The sequence below is a fragment of the Camelina sativa genome, chromosome 17, assembly GCF_000633955.1.
Source record: "Camelina sativa cultivar DH55 chromosome 17, Cs, whole genome shotgun sequence".
Lineage (NCBI taxonomy): Eukaryota > Viridiplantae > Streptophyta > Magnoliopsida > Brassicales > Brassicaceae > Camelina > Camelina sativa.
In genome coordinates, this window is record NC_025701.1 from 20773497 (window position 1) to 20788046 (window position 14550).

Sequence of the window (14550 nt, forward strand, 5' to 3'; positions counted from 1 at the left end):
CGTTAATGAACTTCACATAATTCAAAAATCCAAACATGCACACGTTTGCCAAAATCATGCAATAGTCACCTCCTAAATAATAACGAATAAAAAACTACAAGTGTTTTAGATCAGTAGTGACTTAAAACTAAACTCTTTCTCAAACGATTAAATTAAACACTAGAAAAATCCAACATAATTGATTGAACAATTTACGAACATATATAGAATATTTTTACCTTGGGAACTATCATTGAAATTAACATATGCATAACGAAGAGATGAGCCGGTGTTTCGGTTGCGACAAATTTTAACTGAAGATACATCATGAGTTATCTCTTTGAATTTTGTGTATAATTCGTCCTCTTTAACACTCGAATCAAGATCTCCCACGTATAACGTAAGCTTATCATAGTCGTGTTCATAGTCGAATTCTGAGATTATACTCTGAATCTGATCAAGACTACTAGTTCCCATAATTGAAACGAAAATAGGAGACGTCTGGTGCTCTGTCGCTTGTTAAGAGAAAACAACAATAATTATATTGAATTTATATAGAAGTTTCTTTGTTAGAATTAGGGTTTTCCTTATACTAAGACTAAAATTATTAATAATTTCTGAATTTAAATATATAGAAAAATATTTTAAAAAAAAATTTTGGTGAGAAGAAAAATACTAAATTAAGCTTTCCTTAACTTTTTTTTTATTTAGTTAAAACACTAGATTATAAAATATATCATCATAGTTTTAAGTTTTAAGTACAAAATCGAAATTCAATAGATCGTCAAAACCATTATCCCTATCATCTTAATGACTTAAACTAGACAAAAATAAAAGGGAAGGGTTATCAGAGAAATATCAAATAACAAGAGGGAGTAAAATGTAAATAGAGAAACATAAGTATCTCTGTGTCTGTGACCATCACAAAACCCAAACTTGTTTCTCGTCGACGCCGCGTTGAATTCTTTTCCAACCGGCGTCGAATCGTTTCCTCGCCGTCATACGAGCAACCGTCTTAAACGGCGCCGCTTATTAATGACTAAGTCCGATGAAAAATCCGATCCCGGCGGCGATGACCGAGACTCTGAAATCGCTAAAGAAACCGAACTAGTGTGTCTCCGTAATCGCGTGAAGGTAGAAATCTCCGAACAACTTGTTATCTTCGATTCTTCAACTTTTTCTGTTCTCCGTAGTCTCTTCGCCATACGCTTGTTCCCTTCGTTGTTGGTTAAGCATTTTTTTTTTTTTTTTTTTTTTTTTTNTTGTTAGTGGAACGATCTGAATACACAGTGCTTGAGGTTGAATTTTAAATTTGTGTTCAATCTTAGGTTAATTCCTCCTGTAGAAGTGTTAGATGGTGTTTTAGTGTTGGTAATACAAAATTTGTTGATATATTCATTGTTTGTTCTATATATCTCAACAGGAGTTAGAAGCGGAAAATGCTGAATTGTTGTCTCAGGTTTCAAGCTGCCAATGCCAACAGGTGAACATATTCTTAACCTTTGATTGAATTCAAACTAGTTCGTTGTTCGAGGTTGCTTAGAATCTCTCCTCGATGTTTATGTTGTAGATGGAGGTGAAGGATGATCGGTTAGTTAGGAGAAGGAGAGTTAGAAAGGGAGATAAGAATAGTATACCGAGTCATCTTATCTCAAGGAGATATGTTGCACTGAAAATCATGTATTTTGGTAAGAGGTATGCCATATGTTCTTATTATAGGTTATTTTATCTTCTCCACGCCATGTCATTGTACTTCCTAATCGTAGACATTTCTTTATTACAGATTTTATGGCTTTTCGGCTGAAGCACAAATGGAACCAAGTATTGAGGTTCTCTTTGTGTTGTTTTGTTTTGTTAACAGATAACTGATGTGTATTTTACATGATGAGTAACTTCTATCTTTCGCACAGTCAGAAATTTTTAAAGCACTTGAAAGGACACGGCTTTTAATTGGTGACAAGAAAGACTCTTGTTACTCGAGATGCGGGAGAACAGATAAAGGTGTTTCGTCCACAGGGCAGGTGGATTGCTTGGCCCTCTTTTGATTGTTTTTGCTTAGGATCTCTTGTTTCACTCTTACTTGGCAATCTCACTGGTTGTCTGTAGCGAATGAACTAGTGTGCCAATCATTTATCGTATAATCTCACGAATCATTTTCTCATTGTGCTCATGTTCTTCTAAAACACTGTAATATGAGCATTTCCAAATATCTGTAAGGTAGCGTCATGGAATCTCAAATATTTGATTGTTGATGCAGGTGATTGCTCTGTTTTTAAGATCCAGACTGAAGGCACCTACTGGAGACTCTGAAGGACAAGTTAATGGGAGAACGGGTGAAAGTAAGTTCACTCTGAGAATGTAATTCATTTTGGTCATTTCCCTTTTCTTAATTTTGTTGTTGTAACTCTCTGCTTTCTCTGGTTTAGGACCAGAATATGATTATGTGAGAGTTCTGAATCGTGCTCTCCCTGATGACATACGAGTCACTGGATGGTCTCCGGCTCCTATTGACTTTCATGCAAGGTTTTTGTGTTACCTTTTTTGTATCTCCTTCGTTCTTGTGTTGACTATTCCCGCTCTTAAGACTGCAGAATACCTTGTGAACTATTACTGGTGATGGTGCGTGCTTATCGTCTTTAGTTTCCTTGTGTACAGGTTCAGTTGCTCTGCTAGAGAATACAAATATTTCTTTTGGAGACAAAATCTTAATCTCTCGGTGCAGTAATCTCTACTCTTTGTTAATAAAGTTAAAGGAATTCAAAAGTGAAACAATGTAGATGATCATTTTTATTCACATCTTCCTCTAGGCCATGGACATTGCTGGGAAGAAGTTCATCGGAGAGCATGATTTTAGGAACTTCTGCAAGATGGACGTGGCAAATGTGCATTGCTATACACGAAATGTTACTTTCTTTGATGTCTCTCCTTGTCAAAATAGGTCGGCTTTGGTAAAAAGCACATTCAAGCAAATCTTTTTTTCCTTATTTGATGACTGCTGACTGCATTAGTATTCTTTAAACTGATTTTGGATGCTATAAAGGATGAGGTTCAACTACGTAAGATTTTTCAGGAACGAATGGTAGACCATTAGGTCATAGGGTTATGACTAATAGAATTGGATAAATTTTAGGGCAGACCAAATCATGTTCTAGAAGTCACAGGAACAATAGAAATTTTTGCACCCTCCAGGGCACAATGGCACCCACTGTTAACCTCACTCCAGTCGCTAGTTTATATACCCCTATTATATTATCTGATCTTTTACTTTTTATTTTTGTCTTTTGGTCCAAAAACCTCCAATGTCCTTGTTTTTCTTTGTGAAGTCATGAGGGTGATCAGCTTTGCACATTTACAATGAGAGGCAGTGCTTTCCTGTGGCACCAGATCCGCTGCATGGTTGCGGTGCTATTCATGATTGGGCAGGGCGTTGAATCGGTTGATGTATGTACTTGTTGGGGGCCTTCATGTTTGTTCCAATTTCCATTTCCAGTTCATTCCAACCCTTACTTAGGTGTTTATATTTTCTTCAATTGTTGTTTCTGCAATGAATGGTACTTACGCAGGTGATAGACACATTGTTGGACACCAAGAAAACGCCAAGAAAACCTCAATATCTGCTGGCCTCTGAGATTCCCTTAGTCCTCCGTTCATGTGAATTTGAAAATGTTGACTTCATATGTTCTACAGGTAAAGAAGTCTGATGGAGATATCTTGGAAGTGGTTTTAGATTCAGTAGATATGATACTAACAACCCTTATTTCATGCCTAAAGGCGCTGCAGAGTCACTTCGGTCTCACTTCAAGAATGAGTCGTTGACATACCAATTAGAGTCTGTGATTTATCAGGAGGCTCTCCGGAACTGTTTACCACCATGCAATGGTATGATATATAAGTAGTATCTCATTTACCGTAAGTATTAAGATGACTTCTATGAAAGAGAGAATCAACTCAAAATGTTTAGTTTCAACAGAACAAAGCTCATGCAATGATGTAGAAAAAAAAAAGAAACGAGCAGAACACGTTCCCCTATTATCTCGACCAACTGAGCGTAAGTCTTCTTCGATTTCTCGCTGCAACATGTACATATAGAAAGCTCATATGTCCTCTTGCTTTTTTTCTTGTTCCTGCAGCATCGTACGAAGAACGAGCTACGAAATTGAAACCAAGGAAACAAGAAACTTGTCATGTGTAGTGTAAGTGTAAGGGGCATGTCGGCGACCGTCCGTCATCAAAGAATAGAGAGGTTTTCAGTCTGTTGTTTTGTTGTATCAGTTGATTGTTTTACAGTTTCGATTGATTTCATATTAATTCCAATTCATGATTATAATTTACATGAAAATTTATTAAAAAATGTGTATAGTTGTGGTAAGTATCAAGGCTTCTATTATGTTTAACTAGGGTTTCATATGGTCAAACCGATCGGTTTCAGTTTTAAGTCGGTTTGAACCCACCCGAACGGTAAACCGAACAAAATAATGGTCAATTAATGCATGGAAGTCGAAATCCAACCAAATTAACCAAACCTTGATTTGGTTTAGCATAGATGCCTAACTCTATAGTATATATATTAGAGTCTCTCGAGCAAATATAACACAATCATGAATAGAGAAGAAAACTCAGATTCCATCCCTATTGATGATCTCATTCCTGATATACTCTCGAGGCTGCCTGCAAAGTGTCAATAGCGAGGTTTCGCTGCGTGTCAAAGCTATGGGGTCCTTGCTTCGGAAGCCATACTTCACCGAGTTGTTTTTGACTAGGTCCTCTCGGTTCGTCCACGTCTCTTAATTGGGGTCAAAAATGAATGGGAAGGTGAGTGGGTTTTCTTTTCGTCGCCTCAGCCTCAGAATCCGTCCTCTCTTGTTGTCGCCGCTGATTTTCATATGAAGATGTCTTTTGACTTAAATCACTACGAGAGTTGTAGATATGCCTCTGGTTTGCTCTATTTCCCTAGAATACATATCTCCAAGGAGGATAATTATAAGGATGCAATGCAAGTGATATGTAACCCTAGCACCGGACAGTATGAGATCTTACCTAAACCGAGGGGAAAGTACAGAATGGATGATGGCTTTTTAGGGTTCGATCCGATTGGCAAGCAATTCAAGGTTTTGGTCATGTACAGTAGTGTCAATTGTCATCATATCCTGACTTTAGGAACTGAAAAACTGAGGTGGATGTTGGATATGGGCTTTGCCCCCAACACTTATGAAGGCCTAAGCAGAAGATTTCATGAAGATTTGGGCCTAAAGTCTTGGATTTAGCCCAACAGGCCGCAGGGGCAAAATCGTCATTTTACCAGGAGACAGAAGAAACCCTAGGTCAAGGTCCCACTATAAATACCTGACGTCATTGTCAGGAAAAGAGATCCAAAATTTTGGGCAATTAGAGAGAGAAAAGGCTTTAATTTTCGTATTAGGCATTTTAGTTCTCAAATTGTCATTTTCTGTAAAACCCTTGACTAAGATTCTTAAGTTAAATAAAAGGACCAGATCCGATTCGTCCCACTTGATTCATATATTTATATTGTCGATTTCATACATCAACAATTTGGCGCCCACCGTGGGGCTGAACGGAATCCTTTCATTTTGACGAGAAGAATTTGAAGAACAAGGCGTTTTCGGAAACCATAAGCATGTCTCAGACCAATCACTCAAGCAACGAAGTTGTCAACTCACCTGCAGCTCGCGACGTGTCTCCCAGGCGAACTGTATGGGGACGCACCCGTGCAAGGACGGGCCAACTCCAAGGCGTCAACGGAACCGAAGCAGTTACGGGCGAAGACGCAACACTCACTGACCGCGCAGCCGTAGGCGCTACGCGTGTCGCTCAAACCAACGGCGTAGCCATAGGCGCTACGTCCCCTGCTCGTGAAACCATTGGAGTCAATCCAACCGACCGTGAAGCCATAGGCGCTACGCGTGTCGCTCCGACAAATGGCGGAACCAATGGAGCAATCCTTCCTGATCGAGTAGCTGTTGAAGACGCTCCAAATGGCCGCGAAGCTATGGGCACTACGCGCGACATTTACCCCCGTCGATCATCCAGACACGTGAAAATCAGTCAAGCCGCGCTTGACGAAGCTGTACGAAGAACCTTGGATAAGATGAGCGGTCAAGCGGCGCAGATAGAATCGCAAGGACGAAATGACCATGCAAGGCATCATCGGCGACAGGAAGATGACGCGTTGGCACCACGCACTCCGCGAGCTGACCTCAACGCTCCACGAGCTGACCTCGACGCTCCGCGAGCTGACCTCCACGCTCCGCGAGCTGACCTCAACGCTCCGCGAGCTGACCTCGATGTTCCGCGAGCTGACCTCAATGCTCCGCGACCTGGCCTCTACGCTCCGCGAGCTGACCACCATGCTCCGCAAGCTAACCATTACACCGCTAACATACCAAGAGCTGAGCACAATGCTAATGGAAGCTCCCGACTCTCGTCGATCATCGTTGGACCCAATGGTGAGCAGCCAAGGGTACATTTTCAGGCCAGTCAGGTCTCCGCAGATCAGCGTGCTGACGCAAGTCGCTCCGAGAATGCTGAGAATCACGCGCTACGGCAAGAACTTCAGCAGATGCAAGCTCAGCTGCAGACGCTTACGACTCAGATGCACCGAGCGACGAGTGCAGCACCAGAGCTAGAAACCGTGCTAGCAGAAGCAAGGCGTTCACCTTTCACTGCAAGGGTTTCAGGAGTTAGAGTCAAGCACAATCCTGACAATAGCAAGAACAGACCAATTCCGTATGATGGAAAGGGCGATCCCACCGTCTTCCTGAAGTCAATGACAATCCATATCAGTCGATTGTATTTTTCACCTGAGGAAGCAGATGCGGGGAGCTGTCAGCTGTTCGTCGAGAGTCTTTCCGGCGAAGCGCTCAATTGGTTCTCTAGACTTGAAGCCAACTCAATCGATGGATACGAGGCATTAACAAGCGCGTTCCTTCAACATCACCAGTGCTTCATGCGCATACCTGCGTCAAATGCTGATCTATGGAGAATGTATCAGAAACGTGACGAGTCATTACGGACTTTCATGGATAGATTTAAAGATGTCGTGTCCCGATTATCTATAAGTGACGAATCTGCAATCGGCGCATTGAAAAACGCGCTCGCCCGGGGTACCAGATTCAAAGACGATCTAACAATCCTGCCTGTCACAAGTTTGGGCGAAGTACTCGCACGTGCCAACCGATACATTCTGGTCGAAGAAGACAGAGGTAAGAGGAACCCCGATCAACCTGGTACAGTAGAAAAGGCATCTGAGAAGGCTCAAGATTCAAAAGGCAAGGCCGTAGATGAGTATTACGAACCGCGCCAACACTACAACAAGGACTTCGCCAGAGGCGAGAAAGGAAGAAAAGCGACGATGTTCGCTATCGATGGGAAAGAACAACCGAACAAGTCCTGGAACAAATGGCACCGCGAAGCCGATAATCCCAGATTCAAAGGCAAGCGACCGTACTGCGAGTTCCACAGGTTCAACGGACACTCGACTGAGGAGTGCAAAACACTTCAAATGCTGCTTCTGAATAAGTACAAAAAAGGTGGCGTCGCTGTAGAACGAGAGCGGAGAAAAGTTGTCACACACAAAGATAACCAGTATTGCCTAAGAGACGAACAGCAGCACGACAGACAGCACGAAGAGGAAGCTGTCGCACAGGATGACCAAGCATGGGCACAAAATGACCGAGAACGGGAAGTCGCTCGCTTACCTCCTCCCCTCAAACGGAATCACGAAGCAGAAGAGCACAATGAACCACCAGCTCCTCGCCGAAGGATCAACATGATTATGGGCGGCTTGTCAACATGCCGCGATTCTGTTAGATCAATCCAAGCCTACTGTCGTGAAACCGAAACAAAGCGCAACATGCCTTCTCACAGCAACATGTTCAAGACATCCACCGTACCAATTACGTTTACTGAAGAAGACGCGCGCAACGCTAGTCCGAACAATGACCCACTTGTCGTAGAAATGGTAATTGTAGAAAGTTCAGTGACAAGAATCCTTATTGACACCGGAAGCTCGGTCAACGTGATATTCAAGTATGTACTGATCCAGATGGAGATTGATTTGCGCAACACAGTCCATGAAACGCAGCCTTTGACGGGATTCGATGGAGACACCATCATGACTATCGGAACCATCACACTTCCGATCTACGTCGGCGGGACGATGCAATGCTTTAACTTCGCAATCGTGGACAAACCCATCGTCTACAACGTCATTCTGGGAACACCGTGGCTCCACAAAAGGCGCGCTGTCGCTTCTACGTACCATCAATGTGTGAAGTTCCCGAACGCATACGGAATCTATACGCTGCGCGGAGACCCTTTGATGGCACGAACTTGTTTCATCATCGAGAAAAAGATGTGGAATGCACGAGCTTTCGTAATTGCTGAATCAACTCCACCGCGGGACCCACGCACACCACCTCCAAAAGAGTCCGTGATTCAAGTCAACATTGATTTGTCTGATCCCAAGCGTTGCGTCGGAATAGGCGCCGAGTTACCAATGGCTCTAAGAGACGAGCTCATCCAGTTTTTGCGCAAAAACGCAACCACATTCGCGTGGACGATAGATCATATGACCGGAATCGATCCAAGCATTACCAGCCACGAGCTCAACGTCGACCCGACTTACAAGCCCGTCAAGCAAAAGCGTCGGAAGCTGGGAGCTGAACGCACAACCGCGGTCAATGATGAAGTACGGAAGCTACTTGATGCGGGATCAATCACAGAGGTTCGTAGTTAAGAAAAAGAATGGAACATGGAGAGTCTGCGTAGACTTTACAGACCTCAACAAAGCTTGTCCGAAAGACAGTTTTCCTCTTCCGCGCATTGATCAGCTCGTCGAAGCCACAGCAGAAAACGAGTTGTTGTCTTTCATGGACGCGTTCTCCGGCTACAACCAGATAATGATGCACAAAGATGATCGCGAGAAAACTGCATTCATTACTGAACAGGGTACCTTCTGCTATAGAGTCATGCCCTTCGTACTAAAAAACGCGGGTGCAACGTATCAGCGATTAGTGAACCGGATGTTCGCAAGTCAGCTAGGGAGAACGATGGAAGTCTACATTGATGATATGCTCGTCAAATCAGCTCAGGCCGCAGACCATGTCGCACACCTAAAACAATGTTTCGAGATACTCAACAAGTACAGCATGAAGCTAAATCCGGCAAAATGCACATTTGGGGTTACTTCCGGGGAATTCTTGGGATACCTCGTCACGAAACGTGGCATAGAAGCTAATCCGAAACAGATTTCGGCTATCATCAATCTCCCCTCACCACGGAATACACGCGAAGTATAGAGGCTTACTGGGCGAATTGCCGCACTGAACTGTTTCATCTCTTGTTCAACAGACAAATGTTTGCCGTTTTATCAGCTCCTCCGCGGAAATAAACGCTTCGAGTGGGATGAGAAATGCGAGCTAGCATTCACACAGTTGAAAGACTACTTATCGTCCCCACCAGTCCTGGCCAAACCCGAGCAAGGAGAAACGTTGTATCTCTACATCGCCATCTCCTGTTCAGCTGTAAGTGGTGTGCTCGTCAGAGAGGATCGTCGAGAGCAACATCCAATCTTCTATGTGAGCAAAACTCTCGATGGCGCAGAACTTCGGTACCCAACTCTTGAGAAGCTCGCATATGCAGTCGTCATTTCAGCCCGCAAGCTCCGCCCATACTTCCAATCACACACTGTTGAAGTCCTGAAAAATCAGCCGCTGCGCACGATCCTTCACAGCCCAAGTCAATCAGGTCGTCTGGCAAAGTGGGCAGTTGAATTAAGTGAGTACGACATTGAGTACAAGAATCACACATGCGCTAAGTCACAGGTTCTCGCTGATTTTCTCGTAGAGCTCTCTCCTGAACTCGAAGCTGACACCCCTCCACCCGATATATGGTCTCTTCACGTAGACGGCGCTTCATCGAAAATGGGCTCGGGAGCAGGCGTACGCCTAACCTCACCAACAGGTGAAATCTTGGAACAGTCATTCCGCCTTGCTTTCACTGCCACAAACAACGATGCTGAGTATGAAGCGCTAATCGCCGGGTTACGTCTCGGAGTCAAAAAGATACAAGCCTACTGCGATTCACAGCTGGTCACGCACCAATTCAGTGGAGACTATGCAACAAGACACGCGCGCATGGATGCTTATCTGAAAGTCGTCCGCGACCTCTCACAACAGTTCGAGTTCTTTGAGCTCGTCAAGATCCCACGTAGCGATAATGCTCCTGCAGACGCACTCGCAACACTAGCCTCTACATCGGACCCAGACCTCCGCCGAGTAATTCCGGTGGAATGCATTGATCAACCAAGTATTGATGTCCAACTCCTTGAAGTCGCCCTTTCAACAGAAGCGTCAGCAAACCCGAGCGCTAACTCAGCAATCGTCTTAGCAGTCACGAGATCAGCCTCAACGGCCTCAAACGCGAACACTTCCACCACGCCTGTTCCAGCCCCAATAGCTGTGAATCCAAGCACTCCAGCAACTCTAGCACCAGCACCTGTTTCCTCCTCGCGAGATGATTGGCAAACTGAGATTATAGCATTCATAGCGGACGGAATTATGCCAAAAGACAAGTGGGAAGCAAGACGTCTTCGCGTCAAGAGCGCGCACTACACAATGTTGGATGGAAGCTTGTTTCGATGGGAGGCAAATGGCGCTCTTCTCATCTGCGTTAATACAAAGGACGTCAACGACATCATGCGAGAGGTCCACGAAGGCGCCGGAGGTAACCACTCGGGGGGGCGAGCATTTGCACTTCGAATTCGCCGCAATGGGCTATTCTGGCCAACAATGGTTGCCGATTGTACAGCATTCGCAAGCAAATGCGAAAAATGTCAGCGTCATGCACCCTTCATCCATTCCCCGACCGAACTCCTGCGCACAATGTCACCATCCTATCCGTTCATGCGATGGGCTATGGATATTGTCGGTCCGCTAACACCATCTCGTCAAAAGAAGTACCTCCTAATTATAACGGATTATTTCACTAAGTGGGTGGAAGCAGAGTCGTACGCCTCTCTCGAAGCCAACGAAGTTCAGAATTTTATTTGGAAAAACATCATATGCAGGCATGGACTCCCATACGAAATTATATGCGACAACAGACCCCAAATCATCTCACTCCAGTTCGAAGGATTCTGCGCTGGCTGGCGAATACGCCTTAGCAAGTCGACTCCACGATATCCGCAGGGCAACGGACAAACAGAAGCCACCAACAAGACAATTCTCGCTGACATCAAAAAACGCCTCGACGAAAAGAAGGGACTCTGGGCAGACGAGCTCGACGGCGTTCTATGGTCTCACAGAACCTCACCGCGGACATCCACAGGACGAACACCATTCTCGCTCGTATACGGCATGGAGGCCCTCGCACCAGCAGAAGTCGGGATCCCGACGCTTCGACGCTCTATGCTAGTCCACGACCCGGAGTTGAACAACAAGATGTTGTGCGACAGACTACTTTTCCTCGAAGAAGAACGCGACCAGGCACTATTACGCATCCAAAACTACCAGCAAGCAGCGGCAAAATTCTACAACAAAAAGGTCTAGTCTCGTTACTTTGCCGAGGGAGATCTCGTCCTCCGCAAAGTTTACGAAATTACAGCTGAGAAGAACGCTGGAAAACTCGGAGCAAATTGGGAGGGTCCATACTTAGTCTCGAAGAATGTCAAGCCAGGAGTCCATCAGCTACTCGAAATGGACGGCACACCAGTCCCGTGATCCTGGAATTCCGCCAACCTCAAGCGCTACTACCACTAGTCAATCAATTTGGAGCATTTTTATAAAAAAAAAAAAAAAAAAACCAGCTCGTCACCGAGCATTCTTATGTAATACGAACTACGATTGGTTTGATCCCTCTCGAGGGTACGTAGGCAGCCTTTCACGAGGTCCAACTATTAATTTAATAAAAAATAAAATTTTCGAGCAAATCCTTCGTCTTCACACTGACACCTTGGCCATGTGCACAGTTCTACATTCCGCATGAATGTAATGGTGAAATAATCCATACTTTACTTCAGTAAAGAATAAAAGCCGAGTCCATACTCGCAAGCGCTCCGCATGGGGGCCGTGGTGAAATAATCCACGTCCTTACTTCGGTAAGGACTTATAAGCTGAGCCCAGACTCGCACACTCTCGCGATTCCTGCAGCACCCAAAGGGTAAGCCGCTCACGACTGAACGCACCTAACTAGTACGACAAGTTTGTCTTGTCTACTCTTGCAGTTACGGGGAATAACATATCCAGGATAAGCCAGGAGACGTCCTGCACCGCAAAATATGCCCCGCAACGATAAAAGATAAATTCAAAGCAACTTCATCATAATGAAGTCGCAAACGGGAGATAAGCAAAAATCAATATTCGCGCGTAAAGAAGCAAGCAGTCAAAGATCAAATCAACTAAGTTCGAAAATATCCAGAACAAAAGAGGTACAAGCAACAATCGGCAATCGAGTTTGCAATAAGAAAAGGAAAAATCAAAAGCAAGAACAACAAGCAATAATACGAGGACATATCACTCGTTTGTGACATCATCAGCACCTCCACCAGTAACTTCCGGGAACGGCTAGAGATCATCATCGTGAAGCGGCAGCACCACAACCTCGTTTGATTTCGCCGTGTACTCCTTCTCGCCAGCAGCAAGACGCGCCATCCTATCTTCGGGAATAGCAATACCCCTACTGATCAACTTCGCCAAACATTGCCTAGTTCCGGTCACTTGGCTAAGAGTAAGTAAATGTGGTTGTTTCTCGCGTGTTGCAATCACGTGCGTCCTCAAACGATCGATGCGTTCCTCGCGCGCCCTAATCACGACAGCAGCTTTGGCGCGCTCCTCCTCTCCGCGCTCATCCCTTGCTTTTCTGAGTTGCTCCGTTTCGGAGGTGAACTTGCGCTGAGATTGCTTGAGTGAAGCCGTGAGCTCCTTGACCATCGCTGCGTTTTCTTTGCTTGACCGCTCAGCCCGAACACACGCATCCTGAGCAAGCGAGGCCTCCTTCCTAGCGGCGCGCACCTTATCATCACAGTCGCCAGCGAGATGGTTGATCCAACTCATCGCCTAAAGCACCAAACAAAATAATCTGATTATGACTAAGTAAAATCCGTATCGGGGCGAACTGAGAGGTAGGACACAAACCTGAAATTGTCTCCGAACGGCTTGCTCGTACGAGTCTTGACAAGCCAGATCACGAGAAGTAAGAAGCAAAACAGAGTCACCGTCAATCCTGTTGGCGAGGTCTGCACAAGCTCGCGAGTTCCCAACGAACGCCTTGTCCTTCACGTCGTAGCGAAATGAGAAGGAGCGATCATCTTCACGACCACCTTCCATCTGCGGGTCGAATTCCCCGCGCCCATCTTCTGCGTGGTGAGGACGCCTAGAACTACCTCCAACATCACTCCGAGGACTCGAACGTAATGATCTCTTCCGGGAGCGATCACCACCAGCTGCTGAAACACTCTTACGAGACCCCGAGGAAGGCTTCTTCGCGGCACGAGCAGCAGCGACCTCGGCAGAACGGGATCTGCGATCAGTCTCACCTACGGGAGCAAGTACCTCACCATCCTCGAGCTCCACAGCAACGACCTCCAAGCCGATCTCGGCGTTTGGCGCAACAACCTCGGTAGCAACAGCTGGCATCTCCTCAGCATCGAATAGGTCAGCGTAACATGACATCGGACAGTCCCCCATTTGCAATCCAGTCCGCGAACCTGCAGGATAAATAGACGCCTTAGTCACGAAAGCACATAAATCCCGAAAATAAGGAGACTAGCGAAACTCACAAGTCTTGAGATGAGAAACAACTCTCGTCCACCGCAAAGCCTTACACCAGAGAAAAGGAACACCTTTGTCGACAATACTCAAATCGCGCGCAGCTGAAGATGGCGGTTTTCCTGCAAAAATAAAACGAACGGTCAGAAAACAGAGTTAGGAGCACCAAAACGATAGGAACCCAACCCAGCAACGGCTACCGGGGGTGAAATTCCAAGAAGTAGGACAGGTCGTGCCGGGATCTTCGACCGATGCGTCGTTTATCTCCACAAAGAAAAACCTCCTCCGCCAATCGTGGATATGACTCCTCTGCCCGTTCATGATCGTGAGTCCGGCTGCACAACAGGCAACGCATAGCCCCGATTTGTCGCGTAGAAATCGAGTCAGCAACTCGAAGAGATCCGTGCTCATCTTGACTTTCATATGGCTACCAATTATCGCAAGCCCCACTGCATTACGGACGCTGGAAATCAACAACTGCGAGAGCGCAATCTCTCGACGCGCACAAAAGCTCGTCAGAAATTCCGGGATAGGAAACCACAGGCCGCCATCGGTAAAATAATCTTCGTAAACGCAGAGGTGACCTCCAGGGCAGTCCCACGGGCCCGTTTGGCGTTTGGAATAGATCAAGGACGCAGGCTATGGAATCCTCATCGCATAATGTACTCCCTGCGTCGCGGGAAGTGCGTTCCTTATTTCCCGTACGGTCTCTACGGCACCTCGGAACTCCATCACCAACGGCTAGTCCAGCGACCAGAGATCTAGGAGAACCCTCCACAACAGTTCG

General features: G+C 45.5%; 2 protein-coding genes across 2 annotated transcripts; both read left to right on the forward strand.

Moving 5' to 3' along the window:
- Positions 901 to 4348, forward strand: LOC104757759 (tRNA pseudouridine(38/39) synthase-like). Its single transcript, XM_010480533.1, has 14 exons — positions 901 to 1113; positions 1403 to 1462; positions 1550 to 1674; positions 1763 to 1808; positions 1890 to 2000; positions 2237 to 2318; positions 2406 to 2502; positions 2635 to 2695; positions 2787 to 2917; positions 3303 to 3420; positions 3543 to 3666; positions 3751 to 3858; positions 3941 to 4027; positions 4110 to 4348. Exons 1-14 carry the CDS (start codon positions 1015 to 1017, stop codon positions 4169 to 4171), a joined length of 1311 nt encoding a protein of 436 aa, XP_010478835.1. The 5' UTR covers positions 901 to 1014; the 3' UTR covers positions 4172 to 4348.
- LOC104759673 lies at positions 5615 to 11546 on the forward strand. The gene is made up of 4 exons (XM_010482577.1): positions 5615 to 6165; positions 6385 to 8722; positions 8829 to 9290; positions 9372 to 11546. Exons 1-4 carry the CDS (start codon positions 5615 to 5617, stop codon positions 11544 to 11546), a joined length of 5526 nt encoding a protein of 1841 aa, XP_010480879.1.